The sequence below is a fragment of the Maudiozyma barnettii genome (genome assembly GCF_903064755.1).
Source record: "Maudiozyma barnettii strain CLIB 1767 genome assembly, contig: KABA2_04, whole genome shotgun sequence".
Lineage (NCBI taxonomy): Eukaryota > Fungi > Ascomycota > Saccharomycetes > Saccharomycetales > Saccharomycetaceae > Maudiozyma > Maudiozyma barnettii.
In genome coordinates this window covers 1,009,730-1,033,958 of record NW_024545241.1, presented here as the reverse complement: position 1 = coordinate 1,033,958, position 24,229 = coordinate 1,009,730, and the positions used below count along the sequence as shown (strand labels likewise).

The window sequence follows — 24,229 nt, the reverse complement described above, 5'->3', positions numbered from 1 at the left end:
TTGATTGTACGCTTCATTACAAAATAATAGAATCAAGAAAAGAGAAACCTCCACTATTAACTCTCCACTACAAAAAGCAATGTCGAACCCTATTAGAGCTAACGGTAAACCAAAGTCGTCGATGCAGATCGACAATGCTCCTACACCTCACAACACCCCAGCTAGTGTATTGAACAACAGTTATCTGAAGAATGGGAACCCTGTCGCCAGCAAGAATATTCCTCAAACTATTGCTGAAGAAGATAACAGTCAAGCTGCCCAAGTAGCCAGTGCTTTGCTAGCTCAAAAGCCATTACTTTTGGCGTCGATCCAGGATAAATTGGACGATTTGATTGGTGCAGACAGTGGATATGTGGAATCATTGCCTATTGATGTGAAGAATCGTGTTTATTCGTTGAGTTCTTTACAAACAGAACTGTTTGATTTGGAGAAAAACTTCCAAGTCGAGATGTTTGAATTGGAAGATAAATATAACAAATTATACCGTCCATTGATGGAACGTAGACACGCAATCAGCAGCGGTTCTGTCGAACCAACTTCAGAAGAAATTGCTAAAGGTCGTGAACTTGCCGGTGAAGAAGATGAAGAAGAAGAAGAAGGCGAGGCTGGCGCTGAAGATGAAGAGAAAATAGAAGGTATTCCATCATTCTGGTTAACTGCTCTTGAGAACTTACCAATTGTCAGTGAAACAATCACAGATCGTGATGCTGAAGTATTAGAATACTTGACAGATGTGTCTATGGAATATATCTCTGAGGGCCAACCTGGTTTCAAATTGGTATTTATGTTTGATGATGCTGAAAACCCATACTTCACAAACAAGACATTAACCAAAACATATTATTATCAAAGTGAATTGGGTTACAGTGGTGATTTCGTATACGATCATGCTGAAGGTGAGACCATTACATGGAAGGACCATGCACATAATGTCACTGTTGATGTTGAACAACGTAAGCAACGTAATAAAGCTACAAAACAAGTACGTACAGTTGAGAGAATGACTCCCGTAGAATCGTTTTTCAACTTCTTTGAACCTCCGGTGGCTCCAACTGAAAAGAATGAAGAAACCGAGGCAGAAGAGGATGAAGAAGATGAAGAGGATGTTGATGAGGAATTAGAGTCCCGTTTGGCTTTGGATTACTCCATTGGTGAACAGCTAAAGGACAAACTAATCCCTCGTGCCGTGGATTGGTTCACCGGTGCAGCTTTAGAGTTCGAGTTTGTCGAAGATCAAGACGAATACGATGAAGGTGAAGAAGAGGATGAAGAAGAGTACGACGATGGCGAAGGTGAAGGTGAAGGTGACAATGACGACCAGGACGACTTCGCAGGTACCGAGCAAGCACCAGAGTGTAAGCAATCCTGAAAACTATGTAATGTATAATACTGTTTAACCTAATCCTTGATCCATTGATCCACCAAGTATAACCCCTTCTCGCATCCACCGTGAGGAGTGAGGAGGCCCCAATAACGCTCTCCCGTCAGCATCTCAGCAACATCCCTTGCATATCCCATGAGCATGTCGCTCCCAGAGAAGCCCGCGCAGCCCCGCAAGCTCTCTGTGACTGCAGAATTTTTTTCTTGCTTTCCTCGTCGCTGGGAGAGGTGACTGGGTGACTGACAGACTTCTCATGCTGTGAAATGAAGTGAAGTGGCTGCCATTGGCCGTGTTGCATTGTTATATAAAGAGGATAAGAAGTTGCGAAGATAAGAAGTTGACGAGTTAAATTGATGGGAATTATTTTTTGGAAAGTTTTGTCTTTTGAGGAGGTGTGCCTATTTTAGTTTCTTATTCTGTTTCTCTCTTTTTATTTATTCTTATTTTACAATATATATATATACATACATATATATATATATTTTTATTCATTTACTTTCCTATATTTGATATGACTGCCCGCAGAAACCATTCTAAGAGTAATAAACCTAAGCCACATCATCATCAACAACAACAACAACACGAATATACTAGTATGCCTACCGATATTCAAAAGAAAGATACTACTACCAGCACAGATGCTCAAACCTCTACCGTAATTCAACCATTACACTACGAATCTGCTACATACGACCATTTGAAGAAATACGATGCTCTGTATGTCTATGCAGACAAGTATGTTCCTCAAGTGATTCTAACCTGGTTGGCATTACTAGTTACTTCTACACAATCCGCCGTGAACAGAGTGATCTCCACTGGGTTTGAATCCAACTATGTCCCTCATAGTTTCAAGACACTATTTAACAAATTGTTGTCTAAAGCAATGGCTTTGGATGGTTTGTTAAACTATTTGGTCTTGGATGAAGGTGTCGGTTCATTCAAGAAATCATGGGATAAACAAGGTGGTGTTCCAGGCGTATGGTGTCTATATTTCACTTTGGATTACATTGCTAATTGTTTCAATGTATTATTACAAAGATTAGTCGTAGTGCCATTAAACCTTGGTTCTGTGAGTGATTCAAGTAATAGCAGCAATAATAACACCTCGGGAGTCTCTGAAACTTCAGCAACTAACTCTTCTGATACTGTGGAAAGTGGTAATTTGCCTCATTTGGATGAATTATCCTCTACTACAAAGTCTTTGACTCAGGATCTACATGCAAAGGTACAAAATGATTATATTCAACCTACAAAAGAAAAAGCTAATAAACTGATCTTGGAGCCAACTCAAAATGCTTACAAATCTGTCTCAGAGACTTATGGGACTCATTTGAATAAACAAAACAATAACGTTCCAAAGGCTTTGTATTCTACTGGTAGAGAAATTGGTAATACCACTTTAAAAAGATTTAATGTCTTGGTACAATCTCCATCTAAAGAAGAAGTTGATCAACTAAAGACAAACTGATGTTTACAATGAAAGATACACATCTATAAGAACAGTCTATCGTTTCGATCAATCTTTTTTTTGCTTTTTTTTGTTGTACGTTTTCTGCAATGTACACACCACCACCCTTAGCTAGTCATTAAATTTTTTAAAGAGACCTATATTTTGCATACAGTCTTTCAAAAACATTTTATTTTATCCATTTTTTGCTTTTTACAATTACTCATCACATCTTATTAATCGCTGTCATTCATTCTCTTATTAAAAAATATACATCTAAATTTGTATTTAAAAATATATACGCTTTATAAATATAGATTATTTACATAACAAAAAAAAATATAAAGATACTTTAAAAGTAAGGAAACAAAAACAAAAATAATAAAGAAGAAGCCATAAATATATATAGATATATTCACATAAGACGTGAGTTGAGAAATGTCAGATGCTGTAGTAAGGAATAATCCACGTGTATCGAATACATCAACTTCAAGTAAAGGAAAAAAGAAGTTATCTAAATGGGTTAAGAGAATCATCCAACCTGCAAGGGAGACACCACCATCGCTATCATCACCACAGCAGTTTTCACAACAACAACAAAAACAACAAACATCCACAACACACGTAGCTCCAACTGTCAAAAAAGTTAAACAGACAAAAGTGCAATGGGATCAAGAACCACAAAAGCCTAAGATGATACGGACAAGTGCTGCACAACAGGATGATGATACTATATCTACGATAACAGATACATCACTAGCCTCTGAAGATTCTGAGGATTCTGATAATGCAAGTATGGCTCCTTTATTCTCATTTTGTTCATCCTCAGTTAAATCGTCAACGTTTTCAGATATGCATTCTATGCAATCTACACGACCTACAGTGATGTCAGCTCGTACAGTAGAAACAAATTCTAGTACAATGGCAATTCCTCCAGCAAGTATTCTGGATAGGGCAAGGGCATCCTCTAGTTTGGCTCATACTTCTGCTACACCTTCTATAATATCATCTAGACCGTCAAGTTCCAAACATTTTTCGTTACAAAGACACAATAGTTCACATACAGTTAATAGTATTGTTACAATAAAATCATAATTAAAAAAAAATATTTTTCTTATCGATCATATGCTCGTTCGTTTCATATATATGTATGTATATCTATATAATATTGAATATTCTCTTATAAAATAAAATATTATCTATGCCAAAAGTTGAATCTGTAAAAGAAGGGAAACCGTTTTACCTCTTTTACTCTCTATCTATGTATTAGTATGTATGCTACTTTAAATCGGTAGTAACATGTCGTCCTTGTTATTTTTTTTACGCAATCTACGTAATCGTTTTTTCTTTAATTTATGAACATGTTTCGTGATTACTCTGAGGTAAATCGACATCAGATATATTATCATTAAAATGATGATTATTGCAATAATTTTCAACCATATCCATCCAAAAGATTGAAACCAAGGTGATTGTTGTTTTGTCGGTACTTGTTTTTGAATGTTTTTTGTATTTGTAGTGACTACCACTCCATATTCCCTTTGAATAAAATTTAATGCATCTTTCTTAAATTCATCATTTGCAATTTCCATTGTCTCATCACGATTATTTGACCAATGGAATTCATTAGTCCATATGCTAAACAAAGAGACACTTTGACTATTATGTTTAGCAAGACTCGAGACACCTATATATCTTTCACCAGATCTACGGTTTTTTGGTAAATCCCATGGTAAATCCTGATTGATATATAGTTCTTCCCAATTTCGTCCTTGAGTATATGATATATCAATCTTTAAAAACCGTATACTTTCCAAATATATTATTCTTAATCTTGTTCGTTGTCCATTCAAGATATTTTCATTTAATCGAATAGAATATTGATTTAATTTAATTGAACTACTATCTCTCCCAAAACTTTCAAAATCATATGAATGTTGTGATGGGTCTAAATTCAAATATATATCACATTCAGGTATACCAGTCACTGTATTTGTTTGTAAAATGATTGCTAGACCTGGTAAATTTTTGGGGAATCCCATCATAGTGATATCATTCGGCAAAATCCCATTTGTATTTGTCATATATTGTCTTAATGCGTAGGATGAAGTTAAATCTCTCCAAATAAATCCATTCTCCGAAGTCATAACAAATGCCATCCCATCTCCATGACTATCCTGTAATTTAAAATCATAAACTGTTTCATAATTATTAATTTTATTATCACCGACCCCATTAGACAATAATGAACCTGCACGATTTGTCTCACCTGATCTCGTCAATTGTATGAATCCATTGTTTCGTATCATCGTAGAACCACCAACGTGCCAATTCTTATTAATTTTATCCAGATATGGTGCAGATAATGTTACATCAGTATTACGTACTCTTATTAGACTATTATAAGATCTAGCAAAATTCGGCTTACCTAAATTTTGTCGAAGTGTAGGAATATGTATACCATTATACTCATTTGTGTTATTATGCGTATGAAATATGAAAAATAATAATGATATTATCACCGCTATTCCAAACTTATTGCGTCGTTCATCGTTGTATTCCATTATATAAAAAAATTGTGACGCTGCACCATATATGTATGTGTGTGTGTGTGTGTGTGTGTGTCAGAATTTGATCACGATCCTTCTCTAATGAATCTTCCGTGTTTTTCTTCGATCTGTAATAATTTATCACAAATATATAATTGAGTCTGAATAAATAGAACTTTCTATGATATATTATTTCATAATTCTAATCGAATACTTTAAAAATAAAGGGTTTATCTATAAAAAGATTTGTCATTTACGTGTAAAGATCAAATTTAAACTAAATATTTCACCAAATCGGTGATACTATATAAAAATCCTGAGAATCGCGCTTTTACTGTTTTATTTTAGCTGTGTTGTTGTTGCTATACGTGTTTTTTTGGCGCGCTTCTTGGACCCCCGCCCTTTCTCGTTTTGTTGGTGAAATTATTTTTCAGTTGCAAGCGATGAGGCAAGACAGTGATTGCTTGCTTGCTTGCTTGCTTGCTTTATTGCTTGGCGGAGGGAAGTAAATGAATGAATATGTAGCAGATGGTCGATTGACCTTGAATTTGTAAATTAGGAGAACCCTTTCAATCTCCTTGTGGAAGGGTTCAGGTTGGAGGAGGTTTTCCATGGTTTTATTGAGGACTTCACTTACAGGCATACAAGTAAGACATGCGTCAGTAATTTTTTAGGAATAACAGGACATGTCAAGGGGGGGATAGCCGAATCGCTATCAATTAAAGGAAAATGTCTACGTATTCTACAACGGTTATCTCCTTGTTCACTGCATATTATCAGTAACAAAAGTTCCTCGGAAATTAGAAAATAAGTTGTGATTGAGCGGAGTTAAAGCAAAAAGGCACGGGAAAAGATTCGAATTGAGGCAGAGGAGAGAAAAAAGAAAAAAAAGAAAAACATATTATTATATAAACAGAAGAATTGACAACATAATATACCTCGAACAGTTTCAATAACCATCTTAACTTTACAGTAAGATCAACGGCTATATAATATATTAATTGATATATCGTTGTAATTTTGTTCAAAAAAACATCAATAGAGATGACTCAAAGGTGTATTATTGTTAGACATGGCCAGACTGAATGGTCTAAAAGTGGTCAGTACACCGGTTTAACTGACTTACCATTGACTGACTTTGGTGTCAAACAGATGCAAAGAACCGGTAGATCCATCTTCCGCGATAACTCATTTGTTAATCCTGAACACGTTACTTATATCTTTACTTCTCCAAGATTACGTGCTAGACAAACCATCGATTTGGTATTAGAGACATTGACAGCTGAGCAAAGAGCTAACATTCGTATTGTGGTTGATGAAGATCTAAGAGAATGGGAATACGGTGACTACGAAGGTCTTTTAACTCACGAAATCGTTGCCCTAAGAAAATCTAGAGGTCTAGATAAGACCGTTCCATGGAATATCTGGAGAGATGGTTGTGAGAACGGTGAAAATACCAAACAAGTTGGTTTAAGATTATCGAGGGCCATTGCTAGAATTCAAAACTTACATAAGGCCTCTCAAGATAAGAAGAAATGTTCCGATATTATGGTATTTGCTCATGGTCATGTTTTGCGTTATTTTGCTGCTTTGTGGTTTAGAAAATTATCTGTAGAACAAAAATGTAATGATGAATGGGAAAGAGTTAATCCAAGTTCTTATAAGGATGACACTGTTCCATATGTTCAATTGGAGACCTATAGATATTTGAACGACAATCCATTCTTCTTATTAGATGCTGGTGGTATTGGTGTGTTGTCTTATGCTCATAATAGTATTGATGAACCTGCTTTAGCATTAGCTGGTGCATTTGTTCCACCACCGGAAGAACAATCTCAACATGAAGAAGTTCAAAAATAAACGGAACTTAAAAATTGGATCTGAATCTCTTGATTTGTTTCGTATTTTATAGATATACAAATTTATAATATTTTATTGTCACTATGATTTTTTAAAGAAAATATATATTTATTATAATTATCAGCCTTATAAATCAAACGAGATTATATTAAAATAGTTTTAGCAGAACAGATAAGAATATATTTATGTATATATACATATATAATTCTAACTATAATAATGTGGACTGATAAAGTAGTATTTCAAGACTACGTATATTTTTGGTATCGATAATTGAGATAGTTCAATATTCACTAGCAAATATAATACAAACCAAAAAAAAAATGAGGAAAATTGTGTTATGCAAAAAGAATATAATTTAAAAATTTTCAATTTGATATTTTTAATTATTTTCTTTTTCATTCTCTCTTATAATGAAGATGTATTATATTTAATTAAATTTTATTTTTTATTTTTTATTTTTACGAACAAATGAATTCATTTTTAGCATACGGTTGGTATTTTCTCCTTATTAATAAGAAAAAAAAAACAATAATGTGTTAAGCAGAAAAGAAAACAAAGAAAAAAGCTATTAAACATATAGTCTAACTAGCTTTGTATGAGAAAGTTTTAAAAAAAACTCAAAATGCATCTAGTAAAAGACGAATTGAGCAGTACCAGAGGTAACAGAGACGGTACAACCATCAGAACCGGAACCAGTGTAGACACCATCGACATAAGAACAATCACCGTTGACGGAAGAACCTTCAGAGGCGACGATCTTAATGTTAAAGTTTGGTGGAGTCTTGTTGTTTGGGTTTGGAATGATAGATAAGTAAGTGATACCGTTAGTGTAACCGGCACCTAGAACAACAGGAGCCCAGTTACCTACACCAGAACCGGAAGAACCCCAAACACAACCGTCTTCGACGGAGACACCAGCGTTGTTAACGTAGTATTGAGTGGAGGTCTTCTTACCTTGCCATTGGTAGTAGCTGTCTTCATTGACAACGGAGACAGGTTGAGAGGAGCCGGCTTCGATCAAAGTTGGGATAACCATGTTTTCAGAACCTGGATAATCGGTTCTACACATAGAGATGGATTGGTCGGCGTTGTTAACGGCAACGGCAGAGTTTTGACCCCATTCACATAAGTAGTTGGAGTCGGTGTTAGATCTGTATAATAGACCGTTCTTACAGTATAGACCACCGACGGACATACCGTTGGAAGGTTGTTCACTTGGCCATTGAGTCTTGGACATACCAGCTTGACAAGCGTAACTACAGTAGTAACCATCTTGACAAGAAGTGGCAGTGTTACCATTCATGTCCATGATAGTAGACCAACCGGATAAGCCATCCCAATCGACAGAGACGACACCTTGACCAGATGGGAAATCGGAACAAGAGATAGTACCATCTTGGAATTCTTGGTTTGGACCGGAGAAAGCAGATAGATCACCGTAACCTGAAGAGGAAGAAGAACCAGTGGCAGTGGCAGCAGCTTTGGTAGTAGCAGCAGTGGTAGAAGTACCTTCCAAAGTAGTAGTAGCTTTAGAGGAAGTAGCGACGTTGTTAGCAACTACATCTTGGTTTTTAACAGCGGCAGCGGCGGCAGTGGCAGTAGCAGCAGTAGCACCTACGATAGCGTTACCGTTTTCGTCAACAAATTCAGTGACGGTAACTAGAGCACGTTTTTCATTGTGATCGTGATGGACAGCTGGAGCAGCTAGAGCGATTGAAGAGGTTGATAATAAAAGGATGTTAGATAATTTCATTGTAAAATAGAAATAAAATAAAAAAGGATATTATAATAATAATAACAAAAAGAGTGGGAGAGATAGTAAAAAGGATTTAAATTTTTTAATTAATAATAAAAGAGTGTAATAAAATTAAAATTAAATCAAATCAAATAAAGGTAAGGAAAGACTAATTAGTTGGATTGAAAATAGTAGAAGGAATGACTAAGGTTAAGTGTTAAAATAAATTAAATTAATAATGAAGTATTATTGAAATTAGTTATTTCGTTTTGTTTGAGGTTTTTTGTTTTTGTTTGTTTTATTTAGTAGATATTTGTAAAATATTCTAGCTTAATGAAAAAAATTAGTTTCTTGATCTATTATGGTGTATATATATATATAAAAATAAAAATAAGAATAAGGGTTAAAAATAATAGTGTAAGAATTCTATTTTTAATGGAAAAACATGAGGAATAAAGAAAGAGAGAGAGCACATAATAAATTAAAAAAAAAGAAGTGAAAAATTAATGTATGTACAAGAAGAGTAAAAATGAGATTTAGAGGTAAACAAAAGGAGGTTCCTCCCACATCATGAAACACGAGCGGAACTAAACAGAATATATTGTATGTTGCGGGAAAGACGGAAAGATGTGGTGGAAGAAAAAGAGCAAACTAATTTTCTATTTATATAAAAAAGCTTTGCGGTCAAAGCGAGAAAAGAGCGATGAATTTTGGCACTCGGATTGTCACTGTGCACGGTGCATATCAATTTACCGTATAGGGAAAAGCGGAGAGGATGTCATTTGTTGGTATAAAGAGAGTAAAATGGTGTTGTACGGCATTTTGTGGTGTTTCACACACAATATATCTCTCTCTCTGTGAATATTTGCAGTGGAGACGAGATGAGAAATGAAACGAGATGAGATATGTTTGCTGGGAGAATGCAGTCGCTACACAATATCTATCGCATGTATAAAAGCATTTCAAATAGAACTCGTCGAGAAAAGTTATTCGTGCTAATTTGATACAGTGATGAAGCAAAAAGAAGAGATTTGTACGGCACTGTCACTGCACAACGTCTATAGTGATAGTAATTACTATGTGGTGTTACATTGTGTTACTGGTTATTACTGGTGATTTATTACATTGTTGTTGTTTTTACAATAGCTTTAATTTAAGTTTTATGGTTCGGGTGCAATTTATACCTTTTTAGGAATAAAGAGTGGGAAATAAAAAAAGATGTATTTGTTTCTCTCGAGTTAAATTGCGATGCCCTGCAGTTATAGATAGGAGGTGAGACAAATAATCCCCGTTATATTTATCATTTCATGTATGTTTTGTTCTCTCTGGCCAATTATAATCCCGAAACGGGAATAGTAATTGGATAAACTATCTCTTTCTTTCTCTCTCTCTCTCTCTGTCAACCAATTTTCTTTGTTTTTTATTGTTCAAAGCAAACGATAAACAAATAAAAAGTTGTCTTGTCAGCTACGAGGTTATCTTCTTACATTGAGACAGAAAAACCCTGTCATTGAAAGATGAAAAGACGTTGCTCTTCGTTGTTTGTCTACTTGAAAGGACTCAAACCACTCGGTGATTGTTTGTTGTTATTGTATTGTTTTTCTTTTCTTTTTCTTTTTAACTCTCTACACAGAACTAAAGATAGGGTACAACATTACTTATAATATATACATTAGCTTAAGAGAAAAGAGCATAGCAAATCTACCAAGATTCATTTTTCTTTATCTTAATGTTAATTGTATTACCGTATTAGGATAGAGAATGTATATATACCCTCTTGCGATCGTCTTTTCTTTTTCTTCTTGAGTTGGAGAGAGATGAGCTTTTCTGTTTTCTCCGGTATTAATATTTTAATATCATAATTATGTGTAATGAACCAAAATGTAGTTCGTTCTAGACCTTTTTCTTATTGTGTTACTATGTTTATGTTTATCCGGTTCTTGGTTCTTAAACTAAAACAAGACAGCACTCCTCCTGTTACTCAAAAAAAAAAAGTAATTGAATAGGGCATCGGCAGGAGAGATGACATGCAATGACATGAGATGGGTACGGGGTGGGGTCGGTGGCGACTGTCTGGTCCGTTCTTCCGTAACTGAAACTATAATTACGTTAGATTATAGTCATGCAATTTTTTCTTTCTCTCTCTATCTCAATGATAACTTTCCCATAGCCCATTTATGATTTGAAACAAATGTGTAGCAAGTAAGACCCTTTGTGAGTGATTTTTACTATTACTATTACTATTATCAGTGATGGTTTCGGTATTCACAAATTTATCAGGATGCCATCTTGTTCTCTCTTGTTTCAACATTTGGATCATATCAAATTTCATAAGTTCTTCACTTTTTACATAAAATTCTAATACTGTCTCTCTCTTGATATGTTCAACATCTTCGTAATCATCCAATGATAATAATGTTAGGACTTTATCCTTGATAGAAATTATTGGAATTGGAGTCATTACAGTGTCAGTTTTACTCCAATATTTACGAATTAAGATATTGATCTTATTATCAGTGATGTTGTTGTTATCTCCATTCAAAACCCCAGATGGAGACCACGTTTTCCCATTGTTACGATCAAATTGAAATATATCAATTTCCGGTTCTTCATAATCCCCATTATCCTGAAATTGTTTGTTCTTTGGTTTCTTCTGTTTTTTCACAGGTGGCTCACTGGATATAAATTTATACCCGGAGACTGGCTCTCCAACTTCATAGTAATATTTTGAATCCTTCTTGTCTGTACTTGACGTCACTGTTTCATCAAGTTTCGTATTGCTGTTGTCTAAACTTGGCAATGCAGAATTGACATATTTCATTTTATACGTTTTTTTACCCTTTACAGTAATATTTGGGGTTGATTCAACGGGTCTGGGTCCCTTGATTTTAGTATCACTAACGTCCTTGTTGTGGGCCTCATTGCTGTTTTGTAGTCTTATCTTATGATAATAGTAGAAGTAGTGATCTTCTTGTTCTTGTTCTTCATCCAGGTTGTTTGATAAGTAGTCAGAACTCTTTTCATCGTCTTCATCCTTTGATATAACCATCGGGCATTATCACTATTGTCAACGTGGAAGGGTCTCTCTTTTTTTTCTTTTCCTTTTTGTTTACTTGATACAGCTTGTTTGTATGTTGGACAACTAATACTAACGGTAAAAATATATATCAATTTTCAATTTTCAATATTTCAATCATTTTTTATCCTTTTTAAGTTTAGTACAAATATAAACAATTATTTGAAAAGTGAAAATATTAAATTTGTAATTAAATAGTAGAATGTTTCTTTATTTTTTTATACGAATTAAGTAGTTGTATATCTATTATTATTATGTTCTGATTTTCAACACCAGAAATGATATACTCTCATAAACCATGGCTTACCAGCAATGATTGCCTTTTCTTCAGCAATTTCTTGCTTCAAAAGTTCCAAATCAGTATCTCTTCTACCGGTATCAATATCAAGATTCTTTGGATTTTTAATTAATTTCCAATTTTTTTTCCAAATCTTATGTCCAATATAGAACACTAATACAATTGGGAAAGATAAGTAAGCTTGAAAGAAATCTGACGCATTCGGTTTAGCTCCAATAGGTGCTACAGCAACGTAGAATTGCGCAATAAACACTAGGATAATGATCGATAAACCCCAAATGGAACCCCCGATACCCATTGGAGAAGCAAAGGCTAACTCGTCGGTACCTCTGCCTTGAGCAGTTAAGGCTCTTCTGAATTGAATATGAGAAATACAGATACCACCCCATGTAAATAAAGAGGATAAACCTGATAATGCCATTAACCAATTGAAAACAGCACCTTCTTTATCAGAATCTGCAACAAAGGCAATTAAACCAAATAGAGATACAAAGATAATACTGAATAATGGTCTACCGTTACGATCAATATAACCAAAGATCTTTGGTAATGAACCTTGTTCCGATAAAGAGGAAAGAGTTCTAGAACACATATAAATAGCAGAATTACCAACAGATAAAACTGCAATTAAAATGACGACATTGACAACACTTGGTAAACCTTTAATACCATGTGTGACTAAAGCAATAACAAAAGGAGATGCAGTGGCATCGTCAGAACTACTACCAATTAAACGTGAATCATTATGAGGAATCAAACAGCCGATCAATGTTAACGAAATAATATAGAATAAAGTGATTCTCCAAAAGACTTGCTTTGCAGCAGTTGGAACAGATTTTCTTGGTTCTGCAGATTCTGCAGAGGCTAACCCAATTAATTCAGAACCTGAAAAAGAAAATGCGGCTGTAACAAACACAGAACAAACACCTTTAAATTGTTGACCTGTTGTTTCACCAACAAAGGCACCAGGATTATGCCAATACTTACCACCAATGTAACCACCAACTGGACCACCACCACAGACTAATACAATCCCTAGAATAATGAACCCAAGAACTGTAATAATCTTAATAAATGAGAAAACAAATTCAGCTTCCGCATAACCTCTGACACCGAAGAAATTTATAATAACGATAACCACCCAGAATAATGCAACAAACCCATCATTATATTTATGTGCAGTACCCCAATAATTTACTGTTAAAGAAGCACCGACAATTTCTAAAGGTAACACAACTAAATTTTGTAACATGTAATTGATATTCGTAGCAAAACCAAAGGATTCATCGATAAATCTAGATGCGTAAGTGTTGAAACTACCAGCCACTGGAAACACGACTGCCATTTCACCTAATGCCATAACCATACTGTAAATCATAGTACCCATAATACACCAACCGATGACCAAACCAGCTGCACCACCAGTTCTTAAAGCTGTACCACTACCAATGAATAGACCAGTACCAATAGCACCCCCAATAGCTAAGAAAGTTAAATGACGACCTTTCAGCTCTTGTTTCAACGGGGAGTGTGCAGTTCTATAAGCTAGCTTTTGTTCATCTGTCCAATTTGGATCTACAACAATTTCTGGCATAGGCTTAAAGGAATCCATAAAATCTCTAAATCTACCGCGACTTTCTTGTTTCCCCTGTGAGATAGAATCCGTACCTATATTGGTATCAATGTCAATTGAATATGTATCCTTTTGTTCGACATCTGTGATGATATGCCCTTTTTCTTTGTTATTTTCGAAGGAGCTAGACCCTACGTTAATAGCAGAACTAGATTCCATCTTTTCAAGTTTAATTTAATTTAATTTGGTAAAATTTAACAATTACTTTTATTATTATTATTATTATTATCAGAGTAGAATATAAAAAATTAGAAGATGTTAAATTAAAGATGAAAGTTAGAAAACGGAAAGAAAATCAATTTGGATATCAGTTTAAATTACTTAACATCTCGCTGTCTTATATGTGACATTTTCCATGAACTATAACATTCTAGATATGTCAAACTCAGTATACTTTTCAAGAGATTGATACGATCTTAATGTTGGATAAAACAATAGACCTGTTTTTAATCAACCAGTAAAAACGGTGATTCAATTGTTACCTATATTAAGATTATAATGAACCAAGTGTGGCAACATTGTACTCCAAACAATAACTAAATCAAAAACAATGCCAGGAATGGTTAAAACATATTAAACTGTACCATATAACGGCAGAAATTTTTCATGATAAGACGGCTGATTACTTTATCCATCAGATAGTTAATTACCGCAACACCGAAGACTGAAAGCGATAAGGTTATCAAAGATAAACGAAGCGAGAAAAGAAGTCATCGCTTGCTGAGATAAGATAACCAAAAAAATAATCCAACATTCTTCGAGAGAGAGATGTACTGGGAAAACACATAAAAAAGAAAAAGAATATAGAGTTTGTTGTACATCCTGATTCTGCAAGATCGAAAGATAAGGAAAACATACAAAGGTTATCTCTCAGAGAAAGAGAGAGAGCAAGAAATGAGTCTATCGGACCATCTGACACAAACTACCGAATCAAGAATTGCATAGGTACAATCGCCGTAGCATACTAACTGCAATGCAATTATAAGACTGCAAGTGACAGTTACTATGCATATTTACGATTACGATAAAACAATCTACAGAGTTATTGGACAAACCGTAATGAAATATTGGAAAATTGAAAATCCCTAGTCAATTTAAGTTAACAATTGTCGGCTGTATTATGTGCTGCTCAATCCCTTTCTTTATCTGTAACTGTAATCTAAACGATTTTAGACAAAGCAGCTTTGCTACATTTAGGTCCAACTTTTGAATGAATATATTATAGCCTAGTAGTTGAAACATATAAGACCGGAGTCCTTCATTGATGTCTGATTTGTTATCAGATGTAGATGCAACGATTATGATTGTCAAAAAAAAAAAAAGAAGTGTTCGGTATCAAGATATTTCCTATCTTCAACCGGCTAAGGTATATGTTATAATACAACCAATACCTCTATTTCTCAACAAGAAAAGACAAAATAAAAATAATTTATTTTACATGAAGGGACTACCACGACGGATACAATATATGTATCTTTTCATTATCTCGAATTTCCTTTTTTGATAGGTCAAAAAAAGAGTTAATCTTATCTGATTTCAAATCGCTGAAACGATTTACTTAATCGTGCATTTTTTTTATGCGAGCATCAATAATAGGAAAATCAATAGATTATAGTTGAATATAATACTCTATTACTTCTTGCATTGGATATTATATTACGTTATCCTATAGTAATTTTTCCTAAGCTGGCAGTGTTATCATTACAAATTATAGTTCTGACTTCCCCCTTCTTCTAGTCCAAAATAACTTAAAGTATATTGCGGTACGTAATTGCTCCATTCAAAATGTGGAGGTAACTTTCTTTAATAAGTACTTTCCACCACATATAATTCTTGTATTCAACCTTTATGCTGATATATTCTTTGTATGCATATCTTGTCTTTTCTCCCTTTACTCATCGCGCTACTTGAAAAAAAACTTGTGAGTGAAAAATATTCAATAGTATTACTTATTAACTACATTTATCATGTTGTTTTGCATCATAAAGTCTCAATACTAACGTCCAATAATCTATTTCAACAACAAAGGGTATCATCCTTATCTCTTATCCCTTTTACTTATTTAATATAAGAACTTACACAGAGTCCTGATCTTTTAAAGTTCGCTAAAAATACACTATTATCACACAAATTACTTTTCTTTGAAAATGGTTAATCTAAATACTGTTAAACCAAGAAATGGTAGAAACTATTATATCGCATTAGGTTTAGAAGGTTCTGCTAACAAATTGGGAGTGGGTGTTATCAAGCACCCTAGATTAGTAAGCATGTCTCAAGGCGACAATTCTCATAATTGTGATGTAGAAATCTTATCAAACATAAGAGACACTTATGTAACACCTCCTGGTGAAGGATTTCTACCTCGTGATACCGCCAGACATCATCGGAATTGGGTCATTAGAATTATCAAACAAGCATTAGAGAAAGCAGAAATTAAGGATCCTAGGTTGGACATTGATGTTATTTGTTTTACTAGAGGACCAGGCATGGGTGCACCTTTACATTCGGTAGCAATTGCTGCACGTACCTGCTCTCTGATATGGGACGTTCCATTAGTTGGTGTAAACCATTGTGTTGGTCACATTGAAATGGGTAGAGAGATTACGAAAGCCGAGAATCCTGTTGTGTTGTATGTCAGTGGTGGTAACACTCAGGTTATTGCTTACTCTGAAAATAGATATAGAATATTTGGTGAAACCTTGGATGTAGCAATAGGGAACTGTTTGGATAGATTTGCCAGAACTTTGAAGATCCCAAACGCACCCTCACCTGGTTATAATATTGAACAACTCGCAAATAATTGTAAAAATAAAGACAGACTAATTGAGTTACCATACACCGTAAAAGGTATGGATCTGTCAATGAGTGGTATATTAGCATATATTGATTCCTTGGCAAAGGATTTATTTAGAGGTAATAAGAAGAACAGACTTATATTTGACCGAGAAACTGGCGAACCTAAAATAACAGTAGAGGACCTATGTTACTCTTTACAAGAGAACTTGTTTGCCATGCTTGTAGAAATTACAGAAAGGGCAATGGCTCATGTAAATGCTTCACAAGTCTTGATTGTAGGAGGGGTTGGATCTAATACAAGACTACAGGAGATGATGGGACAGATGTGCAAAGACCGTGCAAATGGTAGGGTTCATGCTACAGATGAAAGATTTTGTATTGATAATGGGGTGATGATAGCACAGGCTGGTCTCCTTCAATATCGTATGGGTGACTACGTAAAAGATTTTTCGGAGACAGTAGTGACCCAAAAGTTTAGAACCGATGAGGTTTATGTATCTTGGCGTGATTAATATTATAGGTATATGCATATATATCTGCTTAAATACTTATTCAATCTAAAATGAAGTATCATATATAGCATTATAATGGTTATGAAACTTTCTGCCAGATATTTTTATGGTTCAGCACTACGAGATACTGTACGGTTTTCGCGAGGGCGAGACTGCATTTATTTGAAAATAAACATATTAAAGATGATAAACAAACAAATGTACATATATACATGACCTTTACAAAATATATAAAGCAACATATATTAATTAATAATTGAATAAAATAGCTGACCACGGATACCTAAAGATGTCACAATCGTTAAATTCCTGTTTACAAGAAATTACAGAATCTCTCGGATCCATTTCCAACAGAAATTTTAAACACCCTGGGATATTCCACAATGCCGTTGTTGGTAGTATGCTATCCAAAGGTGGTAAGAAAGAATTTGTGAAATTACTGAGGGATGGGGAACCTAATGAAGAACTGTCATTATTCCAAGTTGATACGAAGAGGAGATCAATAACGAGAAGGGATAAAAGACAAGGCATCTATGATTATATTGTTGAGAGAGAAGCAAAAATTAAGAGAAACAGAAGAATGGGCATACCGGACCCAAAACCTATAATACAGATACCGAAGGATTTCTATTTAAGTCAACATGAAAAAGTTATAAATAGTTCTAGAAATAAAAATGGTAGAAATTCCTTCATTTTTCAGAACACTACAGGCGAACTAGGATCAACTAATAATGCATTCGGTGTGTTGTATAATAAATTCAAAAATGAAAGGATGACTACAAAGTTGCTGGAAGCTTTACAGAACGGAAGTGTACTTGCAGAGGAAGATGACACAGATCATTCAAACCATGCAGCTATAAAGAGAAGAAAAACTATGTTTGTGGAGGATTTCCCAATTGACCTTATAATTAAGGTACTTGATGAAATCAACAACATGTGGTCACTATCTGAGTTTAAGGATGAGTTTAATACTTTGAAACAATCAGCATCAGATCTTTCAATGAAGATCAAAGATATACAAACCGAATTGGAAATTCAAGAGGACGAAATCAACAACATGGATTCATACGCAACACCGCCTGCGAGTATATCCAAACTAATCGAAGTCAACCAACAAGAAATTGCAGACTTAGAGAAAGAAATAGCAGATCTAGAAGAAGCCAACAACCAGCATCATTAGCTATTTTGTAATAGCATTTAATCGTTTGTATTATTATTATTATTATCTTAAGTAAGGTTGCCTCGAATGTGATAAAAAAATACATGAGTTCAGCAGGTCATAACGACCAATATGTAAGTTTACACCAATATATACAATAAGCAGAAGCTATTTTATATAACTGACCCATTCTCCCTCAAAATTCATTTACTGTATCACTTGAGATTGATCAATTCTTTTATTTACATATATATTTCTCCAGGTCCCTCGATGTAATTACCTAATTCGGAAAAAATTATACAAATTATAAGAAGAAAAATTGGCGGTAAACGAAGGATGGAGTTATTTTATTTTGATCTGACGTTAAAGAAGAACTTGAAAGTAATAAATTATAATTATTTAGTTCATTGATATTAGCAAAAGTGAAACTTAACTTTAGAACAAAGTAAGCCATCTGGAAGTTTACAAAATGACCGTGGGGAGTTTGAATCAACCGAATACCAGAGCACCGGGAAACAATATAACAAAACCATTAGGGATCATAATACACAGCACAATTCATGACAATAACACAAAATATTCACACACTGGAGTATCTAGTATCAAGAGGTTCCTTGATAAACTCTTCATAAAATTTCTAAAAAATTTACCAAACATTGCATTTCAAAACATTGGCCTAGCAGAGACAGGGGCCGAATATTTCACTAACTATAATAGTACACTGAAAGGAACCTTTTTGATCTTGTCAACAATTAATGACTCCCTATTGACCGATGACAAATTACAAACAAAAACTTTGAGAGACCAAGAACTCGAACGAACTATTACAGGCAAATCTAACCCATCTTTATTCCAAGGCTTCAAAAATATGCTGACTTGTATTAAAACTCAAAGAATAATGTTGAATGAATCCTCTGACATTTCTGACTACAAAAATGATATAGCAATTGAATTAAATATCGATACAGAAGTAATCGAAAGATCATATTCTTTAAAAGCCCTAGATTACATTTCGTCAGGTATTTTTGAAAAATTAAACTATTTCGATATACAGAAAGCTACGCTTCAAAAAGATGTGGATGATCTGGATCTTAAATTAGAAGATATCAATTCAAAAAGAAACAAAATCATTAACAAAATCAATGGAGTTAATGATATTGAGTTATACTTAAAGAATACAATTGTTACACTGAAGAGTCGAAAAGAATTTATAAGAGCATACGGAATCTCTAACGATTCTTCAACTGAAACGACCAGTGAACAGGATATTTTGGAAGGTAATCTATTAAGGAATTTTTTAGGTTCAGATAGGGATGAACTAGAAAAAATAAAGCTAGGAAGTGATATTGATACAGCGAATTCAACACCAAGCTCCATCTCCGTGGAAACAATGCCTCCTCTAAATTATGAAGCCAACACTGCATCTCAAAGGTTCCAAATGGATCCAAACAAACTATTTACAGCACCAATTAAGAGAAGAAATTACATATCACAATCATTTCATAGTCACTATCCCAAAGGATCATCAATTGCTAAATTAAATAAAGCTCATGACGATAAAATCACGAGTGTAGATTTTGATTTCCCCTTTGGAACATTGGCAACTACTGGATATCTTGATCCAGTAGTGAAATTATGGGATCTCTCTAAGAGACAACATGTTGGTGAGTTAAAAGGTCATATGGCTTCTGTAAATTGCTTACAGATGGATTCTAAATACAATATAGCAATAACAGGAAGTAAAGATGCCACTCTAAAGGTTTGGAATGTTGATATTGCCATAGAACAGTTTAAGAACGATGTCTCAAATACTACACCTTTCATGTATAATAAACCTTGTGTGCACACATTTGATTCACATTCAGATGAGGTTACTGCCTTATCTTTTGATGATAATAATTTGGTAAGTGGTTCTAAAGATAAGACAATTAGGCAATGGGATTTAAACACAGGGAAGTGTGTCCAATTAATAAATTTAAATACTACATTAAATTCAAGACCAACAAAGGTTGATTTACCTCTAGGAGCCAGTTCAGATCCACCACTAATCGGTGCAATTCAATGTTTTGATGCAGCCATGGCTACAGGTACTCGTGATGGTGTTATAAGGTTATGGGATTTGAGAATAGGAAAAGTTGTTCGTACACTACAAGGCCATGAAAATGCAATATCTACTCTTCAGTTCGATTCCTCTTTATTAATTTCAGGTTCACTTGACAAAACAGTCAAGATATGGGATCTGGGATCCGGTGCTATCATCGACAACTATGTGTACGACAATTCTATATCTTCTCTAAGTTTCGATGAGAAGAACATTACTGTCGCTACGGATGATGCAACTCCAAGAGTTATAAGTAGAGAAAATGGAAAACATTGGGAATGCGACGGAGCTCCCGATTTAACATCTACTTCATCTTTCGTTAAGTATAACGAAGGATACATGGTTGAAGGTAGAAATAATGGTGATATTAACGTGTGGTCTATCTAGGAGCTCTTAATGACATAACTATACATTCAGTAAATAGTACAAATAAATAGAGAAACATATCATACATTCAACTCTACACAAACCGATGATAAATGATTCAGCTGTCACGTCTTCCCATGTAATTTTTAAAATTGGCAAAGGTTACCCTCATGATAATTTTAATTTTTCTGTTTCTATTACTTTCGTGTGGCGAAAAAAAATACGTTAATGTTACTACTTCAAATAATTTCAAGACAATAAAAAAAAATTCATCGATGAAATATTTTCATGTTAAAGGTGATGATCCATATTACCTTCTTAAGGACAGTCTTTAACCACCAGTTGAGCACTTCACTACTGAGAATTATACCATTAATATCAACACAATGAATTTCGGAAACAGAACACCTACGATTGTTGTACTAAAGGAAGGTACAGATGCATCTCAAGGTAGAGGCCAAATTATCTCTAACATCAATGCTTGTATAGCAATTCAAGAGACTTTAAAACCAACCTTAGGTCCACTAGGCTCTGATATTCTAATTGTCTCATCTAACCAAAAGACAACCATTTCAAATGATGGTGCTACTATTCTAAAATTACTGGATGTAGTTCACCCGGCAGCAAAGACATTGGTAGACATATCCAGAGCTCAGGATGCCGAAGTTGGGGATGGCACAACTAGTGTTACTATATTAGCTGGTGAGCTAATGAAGGAAGCTAAACCATTTTTAGAAGAAGGTATTTCATCTCATATCATCATGAAGGGTTACAGAAAAGCCGTAGCCTTGGCCATCGAGAAAATCAATGAGTTAGCTTTGGATGTTTCTTCTGAAGATCAAGGTAATAGAGAGTTATTAGAACGTTGTGCCAGAACTGCTATGAGTTCAAAGCTGATTTACAAGAACGCTGATTTCTTTGTTAAGATGTGTGTTGATGCCGTCTTATCACTTGATAGAGATGACCTTGATGATAAATTGATTGGTATAAAGAAGATTCCAGGTGGTGCCATGGAGGAGTCGTTATTTATTGATGGTGTTGCATTCAAGAAGACATTTTCATATGCTGGGTTTGAACAACAACCAAAATTTTTTGAAAACCCCAAAATTCTAAGTTTGAATGTCGAACTAGAATTGAAGGCAGAAAAGGACAATGCGGAGGTTCGTGTGGAACATGTTGAAGATTATCAGGCTATTGTTGATGCCGAGTGGCAGATTATCTTGGATAAACTAGAACAAATTGAACAAACTGGTGCTAATATTATTTTATCCAAACTACCAATTGGTGACTTGGCCACACAATACTTTGCTGACCGTAACATCTTTTGTGCAGGTAGAGTAAGTACAGATGACATGGATCGTGTTATAAAGGCCGTCGGTGGTTCTATTCAATCTACCACTACGGATATCAAGGCTGAGCATCTAGGTACCTGTGCTAAATTCGAAGAAATGCAGATCGGTTCCGAACGTTATAACTTGTTTAAGGGTTGCCCACAAGCTAAAACTTGTACTCTGCTACTGAGAGGTGGTGCAGAACAAGTCATTGCCGAAGTTGAAAGATCTCTACATGATGCCATCATGATTGTGAAAAGAGCTCTACAAAATAAATTTGTTGTTGCAGGTGGTGGTGCTATTGAAATGGAAATTTCGAAGTACCTAAGAGATTACTCCAAATCTATCGCTGGTAAGCAACAATTGATTATTAGTGCATTTGCTAAGGCATTAGAAGTTATCCCAAGACAATTATGTGAAAATGCAGGTTTTGATTCTATTGAGATTCTAAATAAATTAAGATTAGCTCATAGTAAGGGCGAAAAATGGTATGGTGTTGATTTTGAAGCTGAAAATATTGGTGATAATTTTGCCAAATTCGTTTGGGAACCTGCTTTGGTGAAAATCAATGCGCTAAACAGTGCTACGGAGGCAACAAACTTAATTCTTTCTGTAGACGAAACTATTAAGAACCAAGAAAGCCAGGGTGCTAATGCAGGTATGATGCCACCTCAGGGTAGAGGGAGAGGAATGCCAATGCCAATGCAATGATTATTTTATATACTGCATAAATACATTTGTACACATATACACGCACACACATTTTTACATATCACATTAATAAAGTAATAAGAATCCAGAGAAATCATTCAATATGCAAACAAAGTAAGGCACTCTGTCCTATTATTGGAATATTTTTCTGTAGAATCCTTTATAATAATTAAGTCTAAATCAATACCTCAAGATCACAACCTTATTGTAGCATCACTCTTGCAATGAAATACAATATATCAACATATCTAAAAACAAACAAACACTAACAACAAACATAAATGCAAAAAAAAAGTTCTTTTATTTGTTGCGTTTTTCAATCTCAACCACGAAGAGCTCTTAGTCGTTGAGCTAATTTATCTTCTTTCTCTTCGTCGACAACTTTATCAGCTTCCTGAGATATCGTTGGTAAGGCATCGACTGGTGCAGATTGTTTCAACTCCATACCATTTTCATCAGCAACCTTGGCCATTAATTCATCAACTTTGTCGTTATCAACCATAACTGCATCTGAACTAGTACCCATTTTTTCATAAACATTTACACTGACATCTAAGTCCTCGAATTGTTTTTCAAATTTATCCATAATCATCGTTATTTGTTCCAAATTCATACTTGCGAGAGCTTTATCCATACCCCTACAAACATTAGCCATGGAAGACGATACAGCCCGCATAGTGACTGCTGTTTGAACTCTTGAGGCCACAGAATCAACCCTTGAAGCTAGTTTCAATAATTGTAATCTTTCATTTTTCTTCCTTATAGCATTAGAAGCATATATTTTGGCAATCTCTTCGTCTTCATTTAATGCTTTCTTTAATTTATTCGTCTCTTGAGTCTCTTCTTTGGCAGCACGTTGAGATTGTTTCTTTAGTTGCTTTGCTGTAAATTTCAATTGGAAAAGTGTATTTTCTAATGCTGCTGATGGGTTACCACGAGACATCCTTGTATCGTTATATATCTATATATTCTTATATATTAACTTCTTTTCAGTTTCTACTATAAATAATGGAATATTATGTAATGAACATACCTCATAAAGATATAAAGTTGATCACCCAAACCAGTTCTATCTATATCTATTTTTCTCCTAATCAAGGCTCCCCCTCTAATTATTTCCTCCTTCTCACTTACAAGAATTTTTCCCTATAATATATAATACCGAGCGCCAGTGTCCAACAGAGATAGATCACCATTGTGTGAAAGAAAGAGCTTACTGTATATCGAGATAGAGTGTCATAAGGGATTGCTCGCTGTATCAATGATTTCTG

At 34.5% G+C, this 24,229-nt stretch overlaps 13 protein-coding genes across 13 annotated transcripts; 8 read left to right on the top strand and 5 right to left on the bottom strand.

Annotated features, from left to right (window-relative positions):
• Window positions 1–79: 79 nt before the first annotated feature.
• On the top strand, window positions 80–1,369 carry NAP1 (histone chaperone NAP1; the record flags this gene model as incomplete). The annotated part of the gene is made up of 1 exon (XM_041550509.1): window positions 80–1,369. The coding sequence occupies one exon, from the start codon at window positions 80–82 to the stop codon at window positions 1,367–1,369; it is 1,290 nt and encodes a 429-aa protein (XP_041406443.1).
• A 523-nt stretch (window positions 1,370–1,892) lies between these two features.
• PLN1 (Pln1p) lies at window positions 1,893–2,849 on the top strand (the record flags this gene model as incomplete). Its single annotated transcript, XM_041550508.1, has 1 exon — window positions 1,893–2,849. One exon carries the CDS (start codon window positions 1,893–1,895, stop codon window positions 2,847–2,849), a length of 957 nt encoding a protein of 318 aa, XP_041406442.1.
• A 417-nt stretch (window positions 2,850–3,266) lies between these two features.
• On the top strand, window positions 3,267–3,923 carry KABA2_04S09900 (uncharacterized protein; the record flags this gene model as incomplete). Its single annotated transcript, XM_041550507.1, has 1 exon — window positions 3,267–3,923. One exon carries the CDS (start codon window positions 3,267–3,269, stop codon window positions 3,921–3,923), a length of 657 nt encoding a protein of 218 aa, XP_041406441.1.
• Window positions 3,924–4,111: 188 nt separating this feature from the next.
• UIP5 (Uip5p) lies at window positions 4,112–5,392 on the bottom strand (the record flags this gene model as incomplete). The annotated part of the gene is made up of 1 exon (XM_041550506.1): window positions 4,112–5,392. The coding sequence occupies one exon, from the start codon at window positions 5,390–5,392 to the stop codon at window positions 4,112–4,114; it is 1,281 nt and encodes a 426-aa protein (XP_041406440.1).
• A 1,029-nt stretch (window positions 5,393–6,421) lies between these two features.
• Window positions 6,422–7,237, top strand: SHB17 (sedoheptulose-bisphosphatase; the record flags this gene model as incomplete). The annotated part of the gene is made up of 1 exon (XM_041550505.1): window positions 6,422–7,237. One exon carries the CDS (start codon window positions 6,422–6,424, stop codon window positions 7,235–7,237), a length of 816 nt encoding a protein of 271 aa, XP_041406439.1.
• Window positions 7,238–7,868: 631 nt separating this feature from the next.
• UTH1 (SUN family protein UTH1) lies at window positions 7,869–8,993 on the bottom strand (the record flags this gene model as incomplete). The annotated part of the gene is made up of 1 exon (XM_041550504.1): window positions 7,869–8,993. One exon carries the CDS (start codon window positions 8,991–8,993, stop codon window positions 7,869–7,871), a length of 1,125 nt encoding a protein of 374 aa, XP_041406438.1.
• A 2,131-nt stretch (window positions 8,994–11,124) lies between these two features.
• Window positions 11,125–12,024, bottom strand: KABA2_04S09812 (uncharacterized protein; the record flags this gene model as incomplete). The annotated part of the gene is made up of 1 exon (XM_041550503.1): window positions 11,125–12,024. The coding sequence occupies one exon, from the start codon at window positions 12,022–12,024 to the stop codon at window positions 11,125–11,127; it is 900 nt and encodes a 299-aa protein (XP_041406437.1).
• A 293-nt stretch (window positions 12,025–12,317) lies between these two features.
• GAP1 (amino acid permease GAP1) lies at window positions 12,318–14,141 on the bottom strand (the record flags this gene model as incomplete). Its single annotated transcript, XM_041550502.1, has 1 exon — window positions 12,318–14,141. One exon carries the CDS (start codon window positions 14,139–14,141, stop codon window positions 12,318–12,320), a length of 1,824 nt encoding a protein of 607 aa, XP_041406436.1.
• Window positions 14,142–16,129: 1,988 nt separating this feature from the next.
• KAE1 (tRNA N6-adenosine threonylcarbamoyltransferase) lies at window positions 16,130–17,290 on the top strand (the record flags this gene model as incomplete). The annotated part of the gene is made up of 1 exon (XM_041550501.1): window positions 16,130–17,290. The coding sequence occupies one exon, from the start codon at window positions 16,130–16,132 to the stop codon at window positions 17,288–17,290; it is 1,161 nt and encodes a 386-aa protein (XP_041406435.1).
• Window positions 17,291–17,579: 289 nt separating this feature from the next.
• SPC34 (Spc34p) lies at window positions 17,580–18,470 on the top strand (the record flags this gene model as incomplete). The annotated part of the gene is made up of 1 exon (XM_041550500.1): window positions 17,580–18,470. The coding sequence occupies one exon, from the start codon at window positions 17,580–17,582 to the stop codon at window positions 18,468–18,470; it is 891 nt and encodes a 296-aa protein (XP_041406434.1).
• A 448-nt stretch (window positions 18,471–18,918) lies between these two features.
• CAF4 (Caf4p) lies at window positions 18,919–20,937 on the top strand (the record flags this gene model as incomplete). Its single annotated transcript, XM_041550499.1, has 1 exon — window positions 18,919–20,937. The coding sequence occupies one exon, from the start codon at window positions 18,919–18,921 to the stop codon at window positions 20,935–20,937; it is 2,019 nt and encodes a 672-aa protein (XP_041406433.1).
• A 365-nt stretch (window positions 20,938–21,302) lies between these two features.
• On the top strand, window positions 21,303–22,958 carry CCT7 (chaperonin-containing T-complex subunit CCT7; the record flags this gene model as incomplete). The annotated part of the gene is made up of 1 exon (XM_041550498.1): window positions 21,303–22,958. One exon carries the CDS (start codon window positions 21,303–21,305, stop codon window positions 22,956–22,958), a length of 1,656 nt encoding a protein of 551 aa, XP_041406432.1.
• A 322-nt stretch (window positions 22,959–23,280) lies between these two features.
• On the bottom strand, window positions 23,281–23,901 carry DID2 (Did2p; the record flags this gene model as incomplete). Its single annotated transcript, XM_041550497.1, has 1 exon — window positions 23,281–23,901. The coding sequence occupies one exon, from the start codon at window positions 23,899–23,901 to the stop codon at window positions 23,281–23,283; it is 621 nt and encodes a 206-aa protein (XP_041406431.1).
• Between the last annotated feature and the right edge of the window lie 328 nt (window positions 23,902–24,229).